The following is a 17005-nucleotide window of genomic DNA, read 5'->3' as shown; positions in this document are numbered from 1 at the left end:
GGGAGGGGATCGGGGCGGTGCTGTCCGTGAAGGTGACGGGGCCGGCGGCAAAATGGCGGGCGCAGCGGGGCTGGGCCGGCGGCGCGCGGCGGTGGCCGGGCTGCTGCGGGTGAGGCGCGGGGCGGGGGGGGCGGCGTGAGGTGGGGGGGGGGGGGGCGCTGCTCGGCCCCATCCTGTCACGGCCCTGGCACCGCCGTGCGGCCCCGGGGGCTCACCCAAGGTCATGGCTGTGTCTAAGGAGGAGGAGGAGGAGAAAGAGGAGGAGGAGAAAGAGGAGGAGGAGAAGGAGAAAGAGGAGGAGAAGAGGGAGGAGGAGGAGGGAAGGAAGGAGGAGGTGAGGTAGGCGTAGGCGTAGGGGTAGGGGAGGCAGCCGGGTGTGGCCGCGCTTGGAGAGGCGCTGTGAGGAGAGGAGCTGGGAGGCTGCTCCCCACCCGCCCGGAAAGTCTTTTTTTTTTTTTTTTAAATAAAAGTCTGTCGTTGGCACGGAGCATGGCCGCGGCTAGCAGGAGGCGGCTGCAGCGTTGTCTCCTTTCTTTCCAGTGTGCCGCAAAGGCGAGAGCCGGGCGTGATGTGGTAAGCACGCACGGTGATCCCGTGTGGGGGCAATGCAGGAGAGATCCTGTGAGCACACACGGTGATCTAGCCGGGGGGTGATCCAGGAGAGATCCTGTAAGCACGTGTGGCTTTGGTGCTGTGGGGTTTGGTGCTAACGAAGCCTTTACAGCCCTTGCCCGGTGCAGATGTAGGTCACTTTGAGAGAAATTTCGTTCAAAACTCTGTGTTGGAAACCCCAGCCTGAGCTGGGGGGGGGGGGGGGGGGGGGGGGGGAATAATGTAAAAACAATCGGAAAAATGTGTTTTGTTAGTTGAAGTTTGTCAGATGTCAAGAGAAACATGCAGTGCTTTGAGCTGTCAGTGCAGTACCAGCAGGCGTTGTTTGACTCGTAAGATGGATGGTGCCTTTGTGGCGTCCGGGGGTGGCTTTTACTTTTAATTAGTAATCATTCAGCTCTCATCCAGCGGTCAGAATGTCTTCAGTGTGCTGGAACTTTGTCTGAGTAAATGGCTTGAACTCTGTGTTCTAAACTGCTGGTTTCTGTTGGAAGGTAAACGCTAACGTTTGCAGTAACACCTGCAGGTGTATCTCTGCCTATTGCACTGCTGCTTACGTGGAGCTCCTTGCCGGTGGATTAGCCTGTTCAGGTGTGGTTTCTGTCTTTTCCTTGGTTTCATTGGCATCTCTTGTAGCATTCTGAACTTGTTATTCCCACTTTTGCACATGAAATGCCAATGAAATGATGCTGTAGGTGTAACCTGCCACCATTTAAAAAGCAGAGAAGTTAGTGAAAGCAAGGAACGAACCCAAGTCAAGAGAAGCAGACAGACTGTTGCTGTAGACAGACTAATGCTTCTCAAGATAGGTAGCTCTCTGGTTGTCAGACTGTTTGTAAGCGTACATAGTTAGGCACTGGGACGGGTTGCCCAGGGAGGTGGTGGAGTCACCGTCCCTGGGGGTGTTCAAGGAAAGGTTGGACGTGGTGCTTAGGGACGTGGTTTAGTGGGTGACATTGGTGGTAGGGGGATGGCTGGACCAGATGATCTTGGAGGGCTTTTACAACCATAATGATTCTATAACAGATTTGGCAAAAATAAAATGCTTTTTGTTTTTAAAAGAGTATCTGATTATTTTTTCAGGAGATATTTTCATCACAGATGTTATGGTGAGACTTTGTACTAGACGACATATTAAAAAAGGCATTTTATGATTTTTGTATTTTAGTAGTCTGTGCTTCTTAGACTATTTTTTGCAAAAAAAAATATTTGGAAATGGTACATTACTGAAATGTTGATACGTTGCTTAGTTGATATGGAATTCTGAGGACTTTATTTTTCAGGCTTTGAAGTATACAAGCCGTGGCTATGCATCACAACGTACTTTAAATGTAAGTATAAAGTGCCGTCTGAGCGCAATAAATCACTGTTAAATCTGCTTCTTAACCTCTGAAGTTCAGAACGTTATCACAAGAAACCTGCGTTGTTGACAATGTGTCTGTTGCCCAAGTCATGTTACTGCAAAAATTAGAATAAAGGTCAGATTTCCCATTTTTTTTTGCTTTGCTGACTGTTAGCATGGGACAGAACTGGTTAGAATTGCATCAAGTAACTTAAATTTAATGCAGCTTTCTACCATTTATTGGAGAATACGGATGATGCCAATACAGATGATGCTCTTTGAAATGATTTGTATGCTGTTCCCCCTCCTTTGCTGTTGTAATGTGATTAATACATTAACAATTAACATTATTATCACTTCAGTCAGTCATGGCTCCAAAGAAGGAGATACAGAAACAGTCCAAATATAACTTGTCCTTTTTTTCTGGTTTAAATATTTTCTAGTGTTTTGTTTCTTTGCTTGTCCCTGAATAAAGAAGTCGAGGTGGGACCCTGTGAGGTTTGGTCGGACTTCCATTTAAACCAGCACAGTTGGAGTTTTTGATGATTCTTATCAGTAGCTGTCCAGGGTAACCAGAGATCAGAAACGTGCATCTTTGTGGTGCCAGGTCATCGTGCTGCTCTCACAGGGTTAGCAGGTAGTCATGCTGATGTAACATTAAAGCCAAGAGGCAAAATAAAACAAATCTGTTTCAAGAGACTACTAAGTACAGAGTTGAATGTCGTACCATGTCTTTAACCACTGTTTACACATAAGCAGATCTTTAATCTGATGGAGTTTTAGCAAACCCTGGTAGGATTCTTACTCTTCCAAGGCCCAAGGTGTTACTTCACTAAGCATGGAGTTAATGTTCATATAACTGTAGCGGCTGGAATCAGGGGAGGGAAGCTCCAGTTTATGACAATACTGTCTGTGATGTACAGACCCTGTCAGTACACTAGCGTTAAATTCCCTGACATATGGTAGGACACCTTCATGCATCAGTGCAGTGGGTTTGAGGAGATGACCAGATGGAGGTTGCTTAAGCAGGGTCACCTAGAGCGTGTTTCCCAGGGCAATTTCCAGGTGACTTCTGAGGATCTCCAAGGAGGAGACCCCACAGCCTCTCTGGGCAGCCTGTGCCAGGGCTCCGTCACCCGCCCAGCACAGAAGTGCTGCCTGGTGCTCAGAGGGAGCCTCCTGGGTGCCCGGCTGTGCCCATGGCCTCCTGTCCTGGCACTGGGCACCACTGAGCAGAGCCTGGCTCCGGCCTCTCTGCGCCCTCCCTTCAGGGATTGAGGGACACGGATGAGATCCCCCTGAGCCTCCTCTTCTCCAGGCTGAGCAGCCCCAGCTCTCCCAGCCTCTCCTCACAGCAGAGATGCTCCAGTGCCTTCATCATCCTGGTGGCCCTGCCTTGGGCTCTCTCCAGTATGCCCAGGTCCCTCTGGTACTGGGGAGCCCAGAACTGGACCCAGCACTGCTGGCGTGGCCCCACCAGTGCTGAGGAGAAGGGAAGGATCACCTCCCTTGACCTGCTGGCAACACTTTGCCTGATGCAGCCCAGGTTGTCCTCAGCCTTCTTAGCAGCAAGGGCACATTGTTGCCTCAGGTTCAAGCTGGTGTCCACCAGGACCCCCAGGTCCTTTTCTGCAGAGCTGCTCTCCAGCTGGGTGGCCCCTAGCATGTCCCAGTGCCTGGGCTTGTTCCTCCTCAGGGCCAGGGCCCTGCGCTTCTCCTCACTGAACTCCACGGGGTCCTGTCTGCCCATTTCTCCGCCTGTTGGGGTCCCTGTGGATGGCACGTGGCCCTCTGCTGTGTCAGCCATCCCCAGCTTTGTGCCATCTGCAGATGTGCTGAGGGTGCGCCCTGCCCGTCATCCAGCTCGTTAGTAAAGGGGTTAAGCAGGATCACACCCAGCTCTGACCCCTGGGGATCTCCACTGGTTACTGGCCTCCAGGTACACTTTGTGCTGCTGGTCACAGCTCTCTGGGCCTGGCTGCTCTGCCCGTTTTTGAGCCACCTCGCTGTTCAGCCCATACGCTCCTGATTTGTCTGTGGGGATCTTATTGGGGACAGTGTCCAAGGGCTCCCTGAAGTTCAGGTAGACGATATCCCCTGCTCCCCTCATCCATCAGGCTGGGCACTTCATTGTAAAGGTTCATCAGGCTGGCTAAGGATGACTCCCACTTGAGGAATCTGTGCTGCCTCCCCCTGATAATTTTTGTCATTCGTGTGCCCGGAAATGGTTTCCAGGGTTAGCTGCTTCCCAGGTGTCCAGCTGAAGCTACTGGCCTGTAGCTCCTGGGGCCTCCTTGAAGATGGGAGTGATGCTTGCTTTCCTCCCGTCCTTGGGCACCTCTCCCAGTTGCTGTGACTGCCCAAAGGTTGGGAGTGGCCTTACAGTGACACCTGCCAGCTCGCTCAGCGCTTGTGGGTGCGTCCCGCCAGGTCCTAAGAACCCACACATGGCCAGTTTGCTCGGGTGTTCCCTCACCCGATTCTGTTCCACCACAGGGGCATCTTCCTTGCTCCGGCCTTGCAGCCTGGGTTCCTGAAGGCTGGTCTTGCTCGCAGACTGAGGTGAAGGAGGCACTCCGTACCTCAGCCTTTTCTGTTTCTATAGCCAGGTCCCCTGCCCCATTCCCTGGTTTTCCTTTTGTCACTGACGTACTTAGAAGTCCTTCTTGTCTTTGATGCCCGTGGCCAGGTTTGTTTCCGTTTGGGCTTTCGCTTTCCTAGCCTGATCCCTGCATGCTCAGCGTCTCTGTGTCCCTCCCAGGCTGTCTGTCCTTGCTGCCACTCTCTGTGGGCCTCCTTTTTCTGTTGGAGCTTGCCCAGGAGCTCCTTGTTCATCCATGCAGGCCTCCTAGTGTTCTTGCCCGACTTCCTTTGTGTTGGGAAGCGTCTCTACTGAGCGGGGAGGAGGGGATCCTTGAATATTGGGCCCCTCTCGGGCCTCTCTTCCCTCCAGGGCCCTGGGACTCTTTCAGGTATCCCCACCCCAGGGCAGAGCTCAGTGCATTCCAGCTGTCCTCTCGTATAAAGGACAGCCCCACGCCTCAGCTTCCCAGCCTGCGTCCCTCGCTGCAGCGCCCCAGCCATCAGAGCCACCCTGCCCCATCGCTGTCCTCCCACCGAGATCCCTGCAGCTGTGCCCAGATCCCCAGTTCCTCGTGTGTGTTTGTTTATTCCTCGTGCTGCATGCACTCATAAAGATAATTTTGGTGCTCTGAGCTACTTGCAGGATAAAAGGGGAGCTGGGACATGAATAAAGGGAACAAATTTAAAACTTTGGTGTACGTGTGCACGTGTAACGATGCTCTGACTTTTACTCCGTGCTTATCCTCTTAGGAAGTGGTGATAGCGAGCGCTGCAAGGACGCCGATGGGCTCTTTCCAAGGATCTCTCTCGTCACTGCCAGCCACCAAACTGGGTTCCATTGCAATTAAAGGAGCAATTGACAGAGCTGGTAAATATAAATATTTTTTTCATGAGAAAACATCTCACAGCTCTGAATGTTATCAGTCTGTGTCTTTTGGTTTTAAGTCGCTTGTTAAACAAATGGTTCTGGTGTCGTTTTCTTTTTTTTTTTTTTTTTTTCTTCTAGCACATCTATGTCTTTATTCACAAATGGTATTTAAACAAACCTGTTTCAGTCTGAATTAAATGCTGCTTCTAAGAGCAGAATATGATTTAGAAATAACCGTGCTAACCCAGACCCCACTGAACAGGCTAGTTGTTTGGCTGTGGTTCTGTGACACACCTAAGCTTCTTGTCGCTGACAACCAGGGCTCTGTCCTTGCCCTCTCCATTTTTTTACATGGGCACTTACACTTGTCTCACACCCCTGTGACCCTATTCGTAGACTTTTAAATCAGGCAAAAAGTCACCTTGGAGGAGAGGAGGGTTAATTTTCTACAGGTTTGGCTTCTTGAAACAGCAAATCACAAGAACTTTACACCAGGGCTGTTGCAAGAGAAGCCCTGGGAGAGCAGGCCCCTTCTGTCTGGTGGCAGCTGGCTGTTAGCTTGGCTTGCAGGTGTTAAACCAACGAACCTGTTTCTTTGGACATAATTCTGGTAGGTAGAAAGCTTTGTGGATCTGGGATCCCCAGTTCCTCATGTCCCATGAACGTGGGGATACAGATCTGGAAGGCACCAGACCTGGAATGCTTTCAGCACACAGGTTGGATGTGGCGTGCTTTGTCCCTTTACTATGGGAAACTGTAATGGGAAGGCTCATAAAAGGGAATCACAGCTTTTGTGAGAAGAATCTCAAATCAGGAGTTTTGTTTTATAGGTATCCCCATGGAAGAAGTGAAAGAAGTGTACATGGGGAATGTCTTGCAGGCTGGACAAGGACAAGCTCCAGCAAGACAAGCAGTCCTGGGCGCAGGTACGCGTTGTCCTGACTCTGGGTTAAAGGTGGTCTTACCTTTTTGCAGAGAGCTGCTGACCAGCTGGAGGTGCTGGAGCTCTGAGCTAGGGCTGGGTGGCTGCCCAGCCCTTCAGCAAGACAGGCTGCATGTGCTGCTCTTCCTGTGGGGGGAAAGGCTCCGTGTAAGTGAGCCTGAAGTGCCTGTGCTCAGGAATCAGTTTTCACATGTACAATGGCTGTTATTGCTGCACTGGTTGCAGAACCTGGAGAAAATGAAAACTTCCAGAGCACTTTTTGCTAATGATAGTTGCTGCTCTTTGACTCTTTCATGAGACAGACTTTATCGTTAATCGTAGGGTCATAGAATATCCCAAGTTGGAAGGGACCCACAAGGATCATTGAGTCCAACTCCTGGCACCACACAGGTCTACCCAAAAATTCAGACTATGTGATTAAGAGCACAGTCCAAACACTTCTTAAACTCTGACAGGCTTGGTGCCGTGATTACGTCCCTGGGGAGCCTGTTCCAGTGTGTGACAACCCTCTTGGTGAAGAACCTCTTCCTGATATCCAAATATCAGGATATATATAATATATCAGGATATATATCGAAATATTTGGATGTCATTTTCCTGATATCCAAATCCTGATATCCGTATCACTGCCTTACCCACTAAAGGTTAAAACCATCGGTGAGTTTCTGTGAGCCGCAGATAGGGGTACGTCCTTACACTCCTCTTCTTGAGGAGCCTGGAGTCATGACTGAAAGGATTTGCCCTGTGATGTCGACCACAGCACAAACGGTGCTGGGGTGCAGGGATAATTTCTTCTCCCTTTTGCTGTAGGGCAGGCTTTCCGTACCTTAGTATGATTCTAAAAAAATGTATGGGTCCAGGAAGAACTGGGTGCTTCCTTGGCTGTGTCCCTGTACTTCTCTGAAAGAGAAGGAACTGCTGCCGTCAGGGGCAAAGGGATGGATGTGGCTCTTTCCTTTCCCCTGGCCAGTTTCCCCATCTCATTGCCGGCATGGAGGTGACGTGCTGGTAGCGGAGCCGTAGGACAGAGGCAGCGATGCAGTGTTCCTAAGCCAAGCTGCACAAAAGAGAATGCGTAGCCATCGTCCTGGACACTCAGTAACAGTAGTAACGGCTCAATAACTGTGCTGGTGACACCTAGTAGCTTTGGTCTTGTTTGGTACGGCATAGGTTGAGAGTTCCTGTACTTCTGGGGTAATGTCTTGTAGGATTTAGCAACTGGCAACAGCTTGTTTATGGCTTTTCAGTCTTGTGTGCTTCTTAGGGTCAGGGGTCGGGCTGTGAGGAGGAGGAGTAGTTCTGGAGTCTGTTCTCTGATCTCCTGCTGTCTGAATCCTCACTTGCTTCCTCTTATCACCTGAGTCTGTTGTCTGAAGGAGAGAAGCGACAGGAGTCTCCAAGAAGGACAGTAATTAGGGGTGAAGGTAGATAAATTGTCCTGGCAGGCCAAATAATGCTAACTGGACACTGGGGTTAGATAAAAATTAGTCCCGTACGTAATCTTGTTGAAACACCAACACGGTGGTAGTCTACCCTTAAATAATAGCTGTTTGTGTAACTTACTTGACTTAGGTCTGCCCATCTGCACCCCTACTACAACTGTCAATAAGGTCTGTGCTTCAGGAATGAAATCAATCATGATGGCAGCACAAAGCCTGATGTGTGGGAGTCAGGTATGTGAATTTTAGTGCTGTTTTATGGAAAAAACACACAACTAATGTTGTAGATCCCATCCTGCTGATGGCTGGGGTCCTTGATTTGGGACTGTGTTTTGACTTGCAATAATGACACTAATTAGTGAGGGTTTTTTTTAGGTCATGCAACCTTAATTTTGTAGTTACTCAAATATGTTTTGGTTTAAAACAGGAAAAAAAAGTATTATGGTTAGGGAGGTGTCAGATTTATTTTTAGAGCTGAGCAAGTAGGGTAGATTTTGGTTTATGGTATCTACATCCTCTCCTCCTCTCCCTATCGTATTCCTTCAAAAAAAAAAATTAGGGAGTTTCAAGCTTTGTGATTTGAAAACTCAAGATTTTTTTTTCCCCTAAATTTAGGTTTTGTTGAAAGAGATTTCATTTTGCCTTTCAGATCCTTCTACCGTGTAAATGAATTAAATGTACATATTAAAACAGTGTTGTTTCAAAGTACATTAAAGATGTTTCAGGCTTTTTATTGCTTTCAAAGAAGCTGAAGCTACTGTTGCTGAATAGCACTTTCATTGAAGAGCTTGTTGGAGGGGAATTACTCATCTCTGCCAACTGTATTCTAAGATTCTCTGTATGAATAGGAAAAATTCTATCCTTGAATGGAAGGATGAGACAATGCACCGTTTTCAGCAAGCTGCTAAGTGCTAGGCAGCAAAGAATAATACAAAAGTGTGAACGTGAATTAAAAACATTTCGGTTTCGCTTTTAATTCCATACCTAAAGCATCTGGCAACATCCTTTCTCTGAAGTGCAGATACTGTCAGCTCAATATATATTTTTGGCTTACAAAATAAATGGCTCATAAGTGAGAAATATACTTACCTATATATAGATTGTCCCCCACGTGAAAATAGCATTATTTTTTAAGCTGGGCAGCTACGTCCTGCTTTGGCCTTGTATTGCAGAGAGCAGCGCTTCACCCAGTGCCTGCTGAACTCGCTGGATGGCTTCCCACTGCACTTTGAATCAGGTCCAGCTGTGGAAACAGCCACATTTGGATTTAGTAACTTGCGTCCTGCGAGTTCATCGCAGCGGTCAGGGATGTGGTTGGTTTGACAGATGCAGGCTGTGCGCTCTGACGGGAGCTGGGCTTCCAGCTGAGCTAGCCGCACCTGCTCTGCTGCCAGCCCGAGCAAAAGCAGACCCGCTGCCCAGTTAGCGGCTCTCAGAGCTATAAATAATGCCTTTTTTTGGGGATTGGTTGTTTTTCCTGGCTGCAGACTGCGAGGTGTCTGTGGTGGGAATCAGGGATAGATCCCAGAGGCTTGAGTCAGCGCGCATTTAGTGTTGTACAAACAACTGTAGTAACTCCAAGTCTTTCACGTGATGGAGCCGAAATGCCCACGACTCCCATTCCTCTGGTCTGTTGCTGCTCCCGTACCTCCGCTGCCTTTCTGATTTCCCTGCCTTTCCAGTTTGTCTCCAGCCTCCTTTGTTTTCTTTGTTACTCCATGCCGCTGTTCCTGCATCGAGTTTATAATCTGTTCTGAACCAAACCATTATTTTTCTGAGGCTCAATTGCAAGACCTAATTATAACTCATGTAAAATACCTTTTCTAGTTATATTAACAGCAATACTGAACTCTCAGAAACTAATGCTATGGGTTTTTTTGCATTTTTCTTGCAATTATCTGTATCTCAAAAATCACAGCTGAGTCTGTTCTTCACACCCTGAGATGCCAGGGGTTTTACGGGTTGTAGCCTGATGAACGACAGATACGTGTATGACCCTCATAGCTGTTTGTGTTTGTTCTGTCTCAGCTTGGAAAGGAAACTAATTTATAAATACCCACGATGATTCAGCTTAATTCAAGTTCGGTGGTCTTTATTAAAGTCACCTTTTTTCGCTGGCATTTTCAGATGAAAAAAACCTTAAGTCGCCTCTCTTCAGGTAGTGAGGTGTAACAACGTTGTGTAAAACTGCAGGTACTTCTGAACTTCTGTCTCAATTGGTCTCTTAGATTCTGGCTGCTGCTTGTTCCATAGGGAGCTGCTAACGAAGAGCAAAAATGAGAAATTTAGAAGAAAAAGAAACTGTTTAAAGTAAAACTTACAATCTGATCTTGGAAGCTTTTGGAGTAAAAGTGCAAGAGACCAACGTGGCTCTTGCAGCTTTCCAAAATTACATTCCAGGTAAAAGTCCAGTTGCTCTGTCAGCACGGATTAGCTCTCTTCAGCTGTTGTCCCTGCTGTTTGCTTTTGAAATGCATAAAGATTTTTATTCCTTTTTCTCTAAGACTCCTCAGAAATATGAAGTGTCCACTCTTAAGCTTTTCTTAGTATTTGTTCCCAGAAGAAGTCGTGCGTATTAATAATTTGAACTTGTATTGTTTGAGCAGGACGTAATGGTTGCTGGTGGAATGGAGAGCATGTCTAATGTTCCCTATACAATGAGCAGAGGAGCAACGCCGTACGGAGGAGTGAAACTGGAAGATCTGATAGTAAAGGATGGACTCACAGATGTCTATAACCATATCCATATGGTAAATACTGCTGCAGAATTCTGAATTATCTGCCATACACCTCATGCTGCTTTGAAGACGTTGCTTATTATTAAGCTGCTTCATCTAGCAAACCTAGAAATGGGGAACACTGAGGGAGGAAAATGTTTTCCATTTCCAGGCTTCCTGTAGTAACCGTGATGGAGAGACTACACAGAAGGTCGGAACAGTAGAAAATTGTGTTAATGTTTGTCTCTCGTTGAAGCCTGAATAGCTTAGAACAGGGATTGAAAAAATCAAACCAACCACCCTACAGTTTCTACCACTGATAGATTGCTTTTGCTCTCGGTGTAGGTGAGGGCAGTCAAGTTACTTGACGCCTTAGAGGGTAACCGCTTTTTACGGCTTGGTGGGCTCTCATGTTTGCTTTCCCTCCCCCAATGCACATACCTGGTATCTCCTGTTAGAAGGTTGGAGTCAGCTGATGCGCTTGGCTCATCAGCAGGGTAACTTACACTGGACAAACAGCTGCAAACTTGGGATGGGCGTGGAAAAAATCCGATGTGAAGATAGTGAAGAGCAAGCATCAGGAAAGAACATTTCGAAAGGAGAGTAACTATTTTCAGTGTACAAACATTTCCGACCTTTGCCTCTAATAATTCACAATTGTAGGGTGTTATTAACTGCCAAGTTAGTGTTCTTGCTACTGTTCCTGAAAACATCTCATGAAGAATGTTCTGCAGTGTATAAACTGTTCTGTGTATACTTCATACAGCCCTCACTGCTTTTGCTTTATTCGTTTTGCAGTACCATGTACACTGTTTAGGCTATTGGTTGAAAACCTTTCAATTTCAGCTAAAACGGTTTTTGACCATGAGGATTTTTCACAGGAATGCAAATACTGGCATTGCTAGTTCCTGGTGAGCAGGGGGAAACCTCTGGGAGCTTGTTGTAATACACAGAGTTTTAATAGATTGGGACACTATTTCAGGAGCGTTTGTCTTTATTATAGCAGCTGTGGGTTGCTTGGAGAATCTTAATGGTCTGTGAGAGAATATACAGGAGGGACCATCCGATGGCTTTAGGAACTCACTCGTGTCCGTGTTCTGGCAATAGGCCAAGTTGCTGGTGCTGTGAACACTTCACGTGTGTAAACTGCGCAGAAGTGAACTTGCTTGAGGAACTGGGGGAACAGTACTAAAGGGTTTTGTAGTGACTCACTGGGTTTTCTGCAGAAATGAGAGGTGGAACAAAACCTGATTCAGAATAAATCTTTCAGGTTGACTAAATGAGTATTTTATTTTATTATTATTATTTTTTTTTTTTTTTATTTTGTTGCCAGGTATTGGGACAGTGTTGGTAACAAATTATGATCGTATAATTTTGATGGATTAATCTATATATGATTTGATTATTTCATTCTAATTATTTCATTCTGGTTATTAGACAGAAAGTATACAGGCATATATTTGTACAGTCTTTAGGATATCGGATCCCAACGGCTAAGTGAGCCCTATGTGTTGACCCATTCCTGTAACCTTTGGAATGGACCAGCCAGCAGCGGCATGGAAACGCTAGGAAGGTGATGCAAACGCACTGCTCTGTGGCTGAGCAGCGTTCCTCAGTCTGAAGAAGGCAGCCTAAGCACTTTAAAACTTGCTTTGCATGCAGTTTTTTAATTTACTCAAAAGCCTTGTAAGGAATGTTCATTCCCAGCTGGATAATCTGGATCCGGAAAACAGGTGCTAAATCTGAACTTCACACTTCAAAGGCAGAAGCTTCTGGTTGATCATGATTGTGCAAAGTAAAAATGAACACCAAATACTAGCCACGTTCAATTCTGAAAATCTGCTGGTTTTTCACTTAAGTTTCTAGTTCACCTCTCCAGAAGTACCAAATGTAATGCGTCTGATTTTTTCCAAGGGCAACTGTGCTGAGAATACGGCGAAAAAGTTCACCATTTCACGAGAGGAACAAGACACTTATGCCATAGGCTCTTACACGAGGAGCAAAACAGCCTGGGATTCGGGAATACTCAAAAATGAAATAGTTCCTGTCATTGTTTCAAAAAAAGGTACGGAAAGGTGTGATAAAGTGGATTGTTTCTCATTGAAAGCCGTAACGTCTGTATTAGTACAAACGATGCTGTTTAAATATGCAGATCTCAGGAACATACAAACCCCTACGTGTGTATGTGTATCTGTACTTTTGCTTCAGAATAGCTAAGAATTTTCTGCTATGCAGACTTTCTGGTGACCAGCAGTCAATCGCCTGTAATCTGTTTTTATTTTATTTTTTTCTCTAATGCTACAGACCATAATTTTTTCATATTTTGGATGACTGTATATTGAATTTAGCTAGAAGAGCTTGATGACCTGTTTTAATTTCCCTGTGAATTACCTTAGAAATGTTTTGTCCCTTTCATTCACCCATCAAGGAGTATGAATGGATTTGCTATGAATGAATGGGATTGAGGAATATTTTTTTTCATTTTCATTAACACACTTCTGAGATGCATAAATTAGTTTCATTTTTCAGCTGAAATGAATTGTTTAAATAAGGCAGCATTTAATTGAAGAATGTGTTAAAAATGGACTGTATTGCAAAAAACTCAACTGAATTTGAATTTCAGGAAAGCCAGATACAGAAGTGACAGAAGATGAAGAATATAAACGTGTGGATTTCAGTAAAGTTCCAAAGCTGAAAGCTGTTTTCCAAAAAGAAAATGGTAAATATTGTTAAATCAACTGCTTAATTGTTTACCAGGTACACAGATTCTTTATTAGAGTGAAGAGTACTGCTCACAGGAGCTTGACTGCACTGACAGTGAACCATTAACTTTTAAATGTCTGTGAAGGAAATATCCTAAGAAGAAATCTGAGCCGTGTTTTCACAACAGTATAAGCTGGCTTGAGTGAAAAGAGATGGTCCAAGAGCCTGCAGAGCAGTGAAAACCTGTTCTGTGCATTTACATTAAAGATTGAAATGCATTACCTTGGTCACTACCAAGTATAACCTCTTGGTTCGGTGAGAGCTGGCGTGCCTTTACGTGGTTACCTGTTACCTCCCCGAGTCTGTAGGGGATGAATCTTTCTGGCTGAAGTCGGCGTTCACTCACAGCCACGTCTGAGCTGGAATTCTGCGTTAACGCTGGCGATGCTGCTGGCGTGGAAGGCATGATGTGAACTGCCCTTTAGGTAAAGCTCATGAATACATGGGACTATACTTGTTTAATCAAACTCATCTGAAAAAAAAATATATATATACTAACCAAAAATTGCTAGTTAACTCAGTGCAGTAGCTATTACCAAGGGCCTGGGCGATGTACCTGGGCTGTGTCATTTTCCACCGTGTTTAAACAACGCGTTCCCTTTTCTAGGAACGGTTACAGCTGCTAACGCCAGTACTCTGAATGACGGAGCAGCTGCTTTGGTTCTGATGACTACAGAGGCAGCCAAGAGACTGAAAGTTAAACCTCTGGCACGGATAGTAGGTGAGATTTTTCTTATCTTTGACTACAGCACTGGAAAATATCCTTCTAGCATATTTATACTTTGAGAATCCTGTTTGTCCTGTTAGCCTTCACAGGACAGAAAAGATGAGGCCTTAGGCATATGGCTGCATCTTCTTAATACAGTCCTTGAAATCTGAAGTGTCATACCAGCAAGCTGTTAGTCAAAAACAGTTTTCTATGTGCAATAACATCAAACATCTGAAAACGTTACTAAGCGACTCACTTGAGGCACTAAACTTCAGGTGTATCTATTTTCAGGGACCGTTATATTCAGAACTCTGTCTTGGCTGGGTTTGCTGTTTGCACAAATGAAAATCGTATATGGTAAAAATAAAAGGTATTTAAACAGCTTTTTTGACTTTTTTTTTGTACAGCTTTTGCAGATGCTGCTGTCGATCCTATTGATTTTCCTATTGCACCTGCATATGCTGTTCCCAAGGTAGGAATAAAACTGCTTGTTTTCTGAAAGACAGCAAAATTCCTCAGTGCTGGATCGTTGGCTCAGCCCTCGGTGTATCTTCCTCTAATTACCACTGAAATTATGATTCCTTCATAAATATAAAATATACGTGTTTTTCAGAGGATCAAGGCTAGAATGTACGTCTTTAAAGTAACAAACTTTGTATTTTTCTTGGAAAAGAATATTGTTTTCTACTGCTTTCACTAACTTTGGCGTTGTTTACACTTCTGAAATTAAGCAGCTGGTGTAGCTAAAAGGCAAAATAAACTTGGTTATACGCGTATAGACTAGTTCAGAACGAAACTGATGGCAGCTGTATGGCAGTACTGTCTCACTTTGTGTACTTCGTGTAGCAGTGGTCTTTGTGTAATTGTGAGGAAAATGTATTCCTGTCATAGGATACTCTCCATTTCTTCCATTGCAAAAACTAAACTTGTGCCCCAGTACCCCAGTTTTGCTTTTTCCATCTGAAAATAGACCTAATTAGTTCTATAAAGTACTTTTAGCTTCCTCATTTTTTCACAGCAGTAATTATTTTGATTACCATTTCTAGATTCTAAGTGAGACGGGCCTGAAAAAAGAAGACATTGCAATGTGGGAAATCAATGAAGCCTTCAGTGTTGTGGTGCTGGCCAACATTAAAAAGCTGGGCATTGATCCACAAAAAGTAAACATTAATGGAGGTGCTGTCTCTCTCGGGCATCCAATAGGGTATGTAAAATAAGCATTGGTTTTTGTTCTGCATGGAGGCGTTGCCTTCTGCATGCTGCTAACATACTCGATTTTATTCTCAAATTTAATGCAAGTAGGAAGGGTAATAGAAATTCAATAGCACATACACGTGTACTTGCATTAATTCAGGTGTTAGATGTCAGGGTACTTTGAAAAGAGCATGATCACAGTTTTGTCTTCACAAGTAGTTACCACCTTTTATAAAAAGCTTACTTGTTACCACAGCTATCCAGATTTAAGACGCTTTAAAAAAAGTCACCACTAACATGAGAAAATAAACAGTAATAATTAACCAGTTAAGCTAGTGAAGTGTACAGATAAACTTATGACAATAGCATAAGGGTATGGTACAGGGACTGGAATTTCCTTATATCAGCAAAGTGAAAGTCCTAGTCTTGTCAGAGTGTTCCCTGTAGGGAATCCAAACGTTTTCCATCACCGAATGCAGCAGATGGGGGATGCAAAGCCTGGGGGATGTCCTTGGGGCTTCTGTTTGCTCTGAAGTTCCTTCACCTGGCTGAATTCCCTGCTGTGTTCTCCAGCAGCTGGAATTTACTCATGACTTAAGTATATCTCATTAGTCCTCCTTAAGGGTGATCGAGCTGCAAGCTCCAGGTCTATGAGGACAAATCCATTTCAAATCTACTAGCTATACGTAGGTGAGAAGGAACCAGGCTGTACAGCTGGAAGCAGTTGGAGTACTTCGTGGTTCAGAAGTTTGCCTTGATTAGATCTTTGCCAGCATAAGCTGTAAAGATATGCTGGCGTCTCCTGTGGAATAGCAGCTGCTTCTGATAAGGGAATAGGATTTTTTTTTTGTCTTAAAACAAGATTTCTACAGTCTGATGACAGCATTTAAATGGCTTAACTTGGCATGAGCTGGATGCGTGTACTGTACTGCATTACAGCAAGTTGTAACCAAAGAAACTGAAATGAATCATTAGATTTATATATATATTTTTGTGGTAGAGACAATATTACTTTCTTTGAAAGATCTTTGATAGTTGCAGAGATGCTTTGTAATATACAGTACAGCTAGAGGTGACTTCCTTTTTCAGAAGAAACATGGAGGTTCTGTTTGTGCACATACAGAAATCTTTCTGCTCATTAATACTGTAGCTAAAGAAAAATAGCCCACGCTGCTTTTAGATGTAGGTTTGTTTGTTCTTTTTGGTGGTTTTATGTTCCTGGTTTTGTTCCTTTCCTGTGAATCAGCACTACATAGTCTGTCAATGATCTTGTATGAGTCAAATTTTCTTCAAACTAAGGTGTTCATATTCTTTCTTTTAATCAGCATGTCTGGAGCAAGAATTGTTGTTCACATGGCCCACGCCTTGAAACAAGGACAGTATGGGCTTGCGGGAATTTGCAATGGCGGAGGAGGCGCTTCTGCGATACTGATTGAGAAGCTGTAGGCCCACGCAGCTGCTGGAAACAAAGCCTTAACCACTCTGATGTGAGTGATGAGCAGCGCCTGTTACATCCCTTCTCTGAGAGGATGAATTCCTTAATGGCTGTTCTAAAATTTCTAAAACATCACTGATACAGACAAGGGGGCTTTTGTAACTTTGACTCAATGCAAGTTTTTATACAGTACAAGTAAAAAAAAAACGAGAAATCATGATGATGTATCAAGACCTGACAATAAAGAACGTCTGTGTCAACTGTGCTCCTGTCACTTATTTCTCAAGTGCCACTGAAACTGACTTCTCTTGGTAGGTCATACAGTGCTGCTAGTAGAGCAACTACCTTCTTAGAGTCTGGTTGCTCAATTTGCTATTTTAAAGTTATTAATTACTCAAGC

The 17005-nt window shown here is 44.9% G+C and overlaps 1 protein-coding gene across 2 annotated transcripts; it reads left to right on the top strand.

Annotated features, from left to right (window-relative positions):
* On the top strand, positions 1–16865 carry ACAT1 (acetyl-CoA acetyltransferase 1). Of its 2 annotated transcripts, XM_066989827.1 has the most exons (13): positions 38–109; positions 541–573; positions 1896–1943; positions 5288–5405; positions 6236–6331; positions 7921–8021; positions 10394–10537; positions 12419–12569; positions 13128–13223; positions 13875–13988; positions 14384–14448; positions 15023–15180; positions 16496–16865. In XM_066989827.1, the coding sequence occupies exons 1-13, from the start codon at positions 53–55 to the stop codon at positions 16614–16616; spliced, it is 1302 nt and encodes a 433-aa protein (XP_066845928.1). In that variant the 5' UTR covers positions 38–52; the 3' UTR covers positions 16617–16865. The 2 variants fall into 2 exon arrangements, with proteins under 2 accessions (XP_066845929.1, XP_066845928.1); XM_066989828.1 differs by lacking the exon at positions 541–573 and having other exon boundaries at positions 1–109.
* The last annotated feature ends 140 nt before the right edge of the window (positions 16866–17005 follow it).

The sequence above is a fragment of the Anser cygnoides genome, chromosome 1 (assembly GCF_040182565.1).
Source record: "Anser cygnoides isolate HZ-2024a breed goose chromosome 1, Taihu_goose_T2T_genome, whole genome shotgun sequence".
Classification (NCBI taxonomy): Eukaryota; Metazoa; Chordata; class Aves; order Anseriformes; family Anatidae; genus Anser; species Anser cygnoides.
The sequence above is the reverse complement of the archived record's forward strand: the minus strand, read 5'-3'. Positions and strand labels throughout refer to the sequence as shown.

What these genes read in the sequence shown, in the direction of transcription:
- ACAT1 (XM_066989827.1), top strand. Translation starts at nt 53, where the DNA reads ATGGCGGGCGCAGCGGGGCTGGGCCGGCGGCGCGCGGCGGTGGCCGGG. An exon ending in CATCACAACGTACTTTAAAT is followed by an intron (nt 1,944 to 5,287) that starts GTAAGTATAAAG and finishes TTATCCTCTTAG; the next exon opens with GAAGTGGTGATAGCGAGCGC. An exon ending in AGGAGCAATTGACAGAGCTG is followed by an intron (nt 5,406 to 6,235) that starts GTAAATATAAAT and finishes TTTGTTTTATAG; the next exon opens with GTATCCCCATGGAAGAAGTG.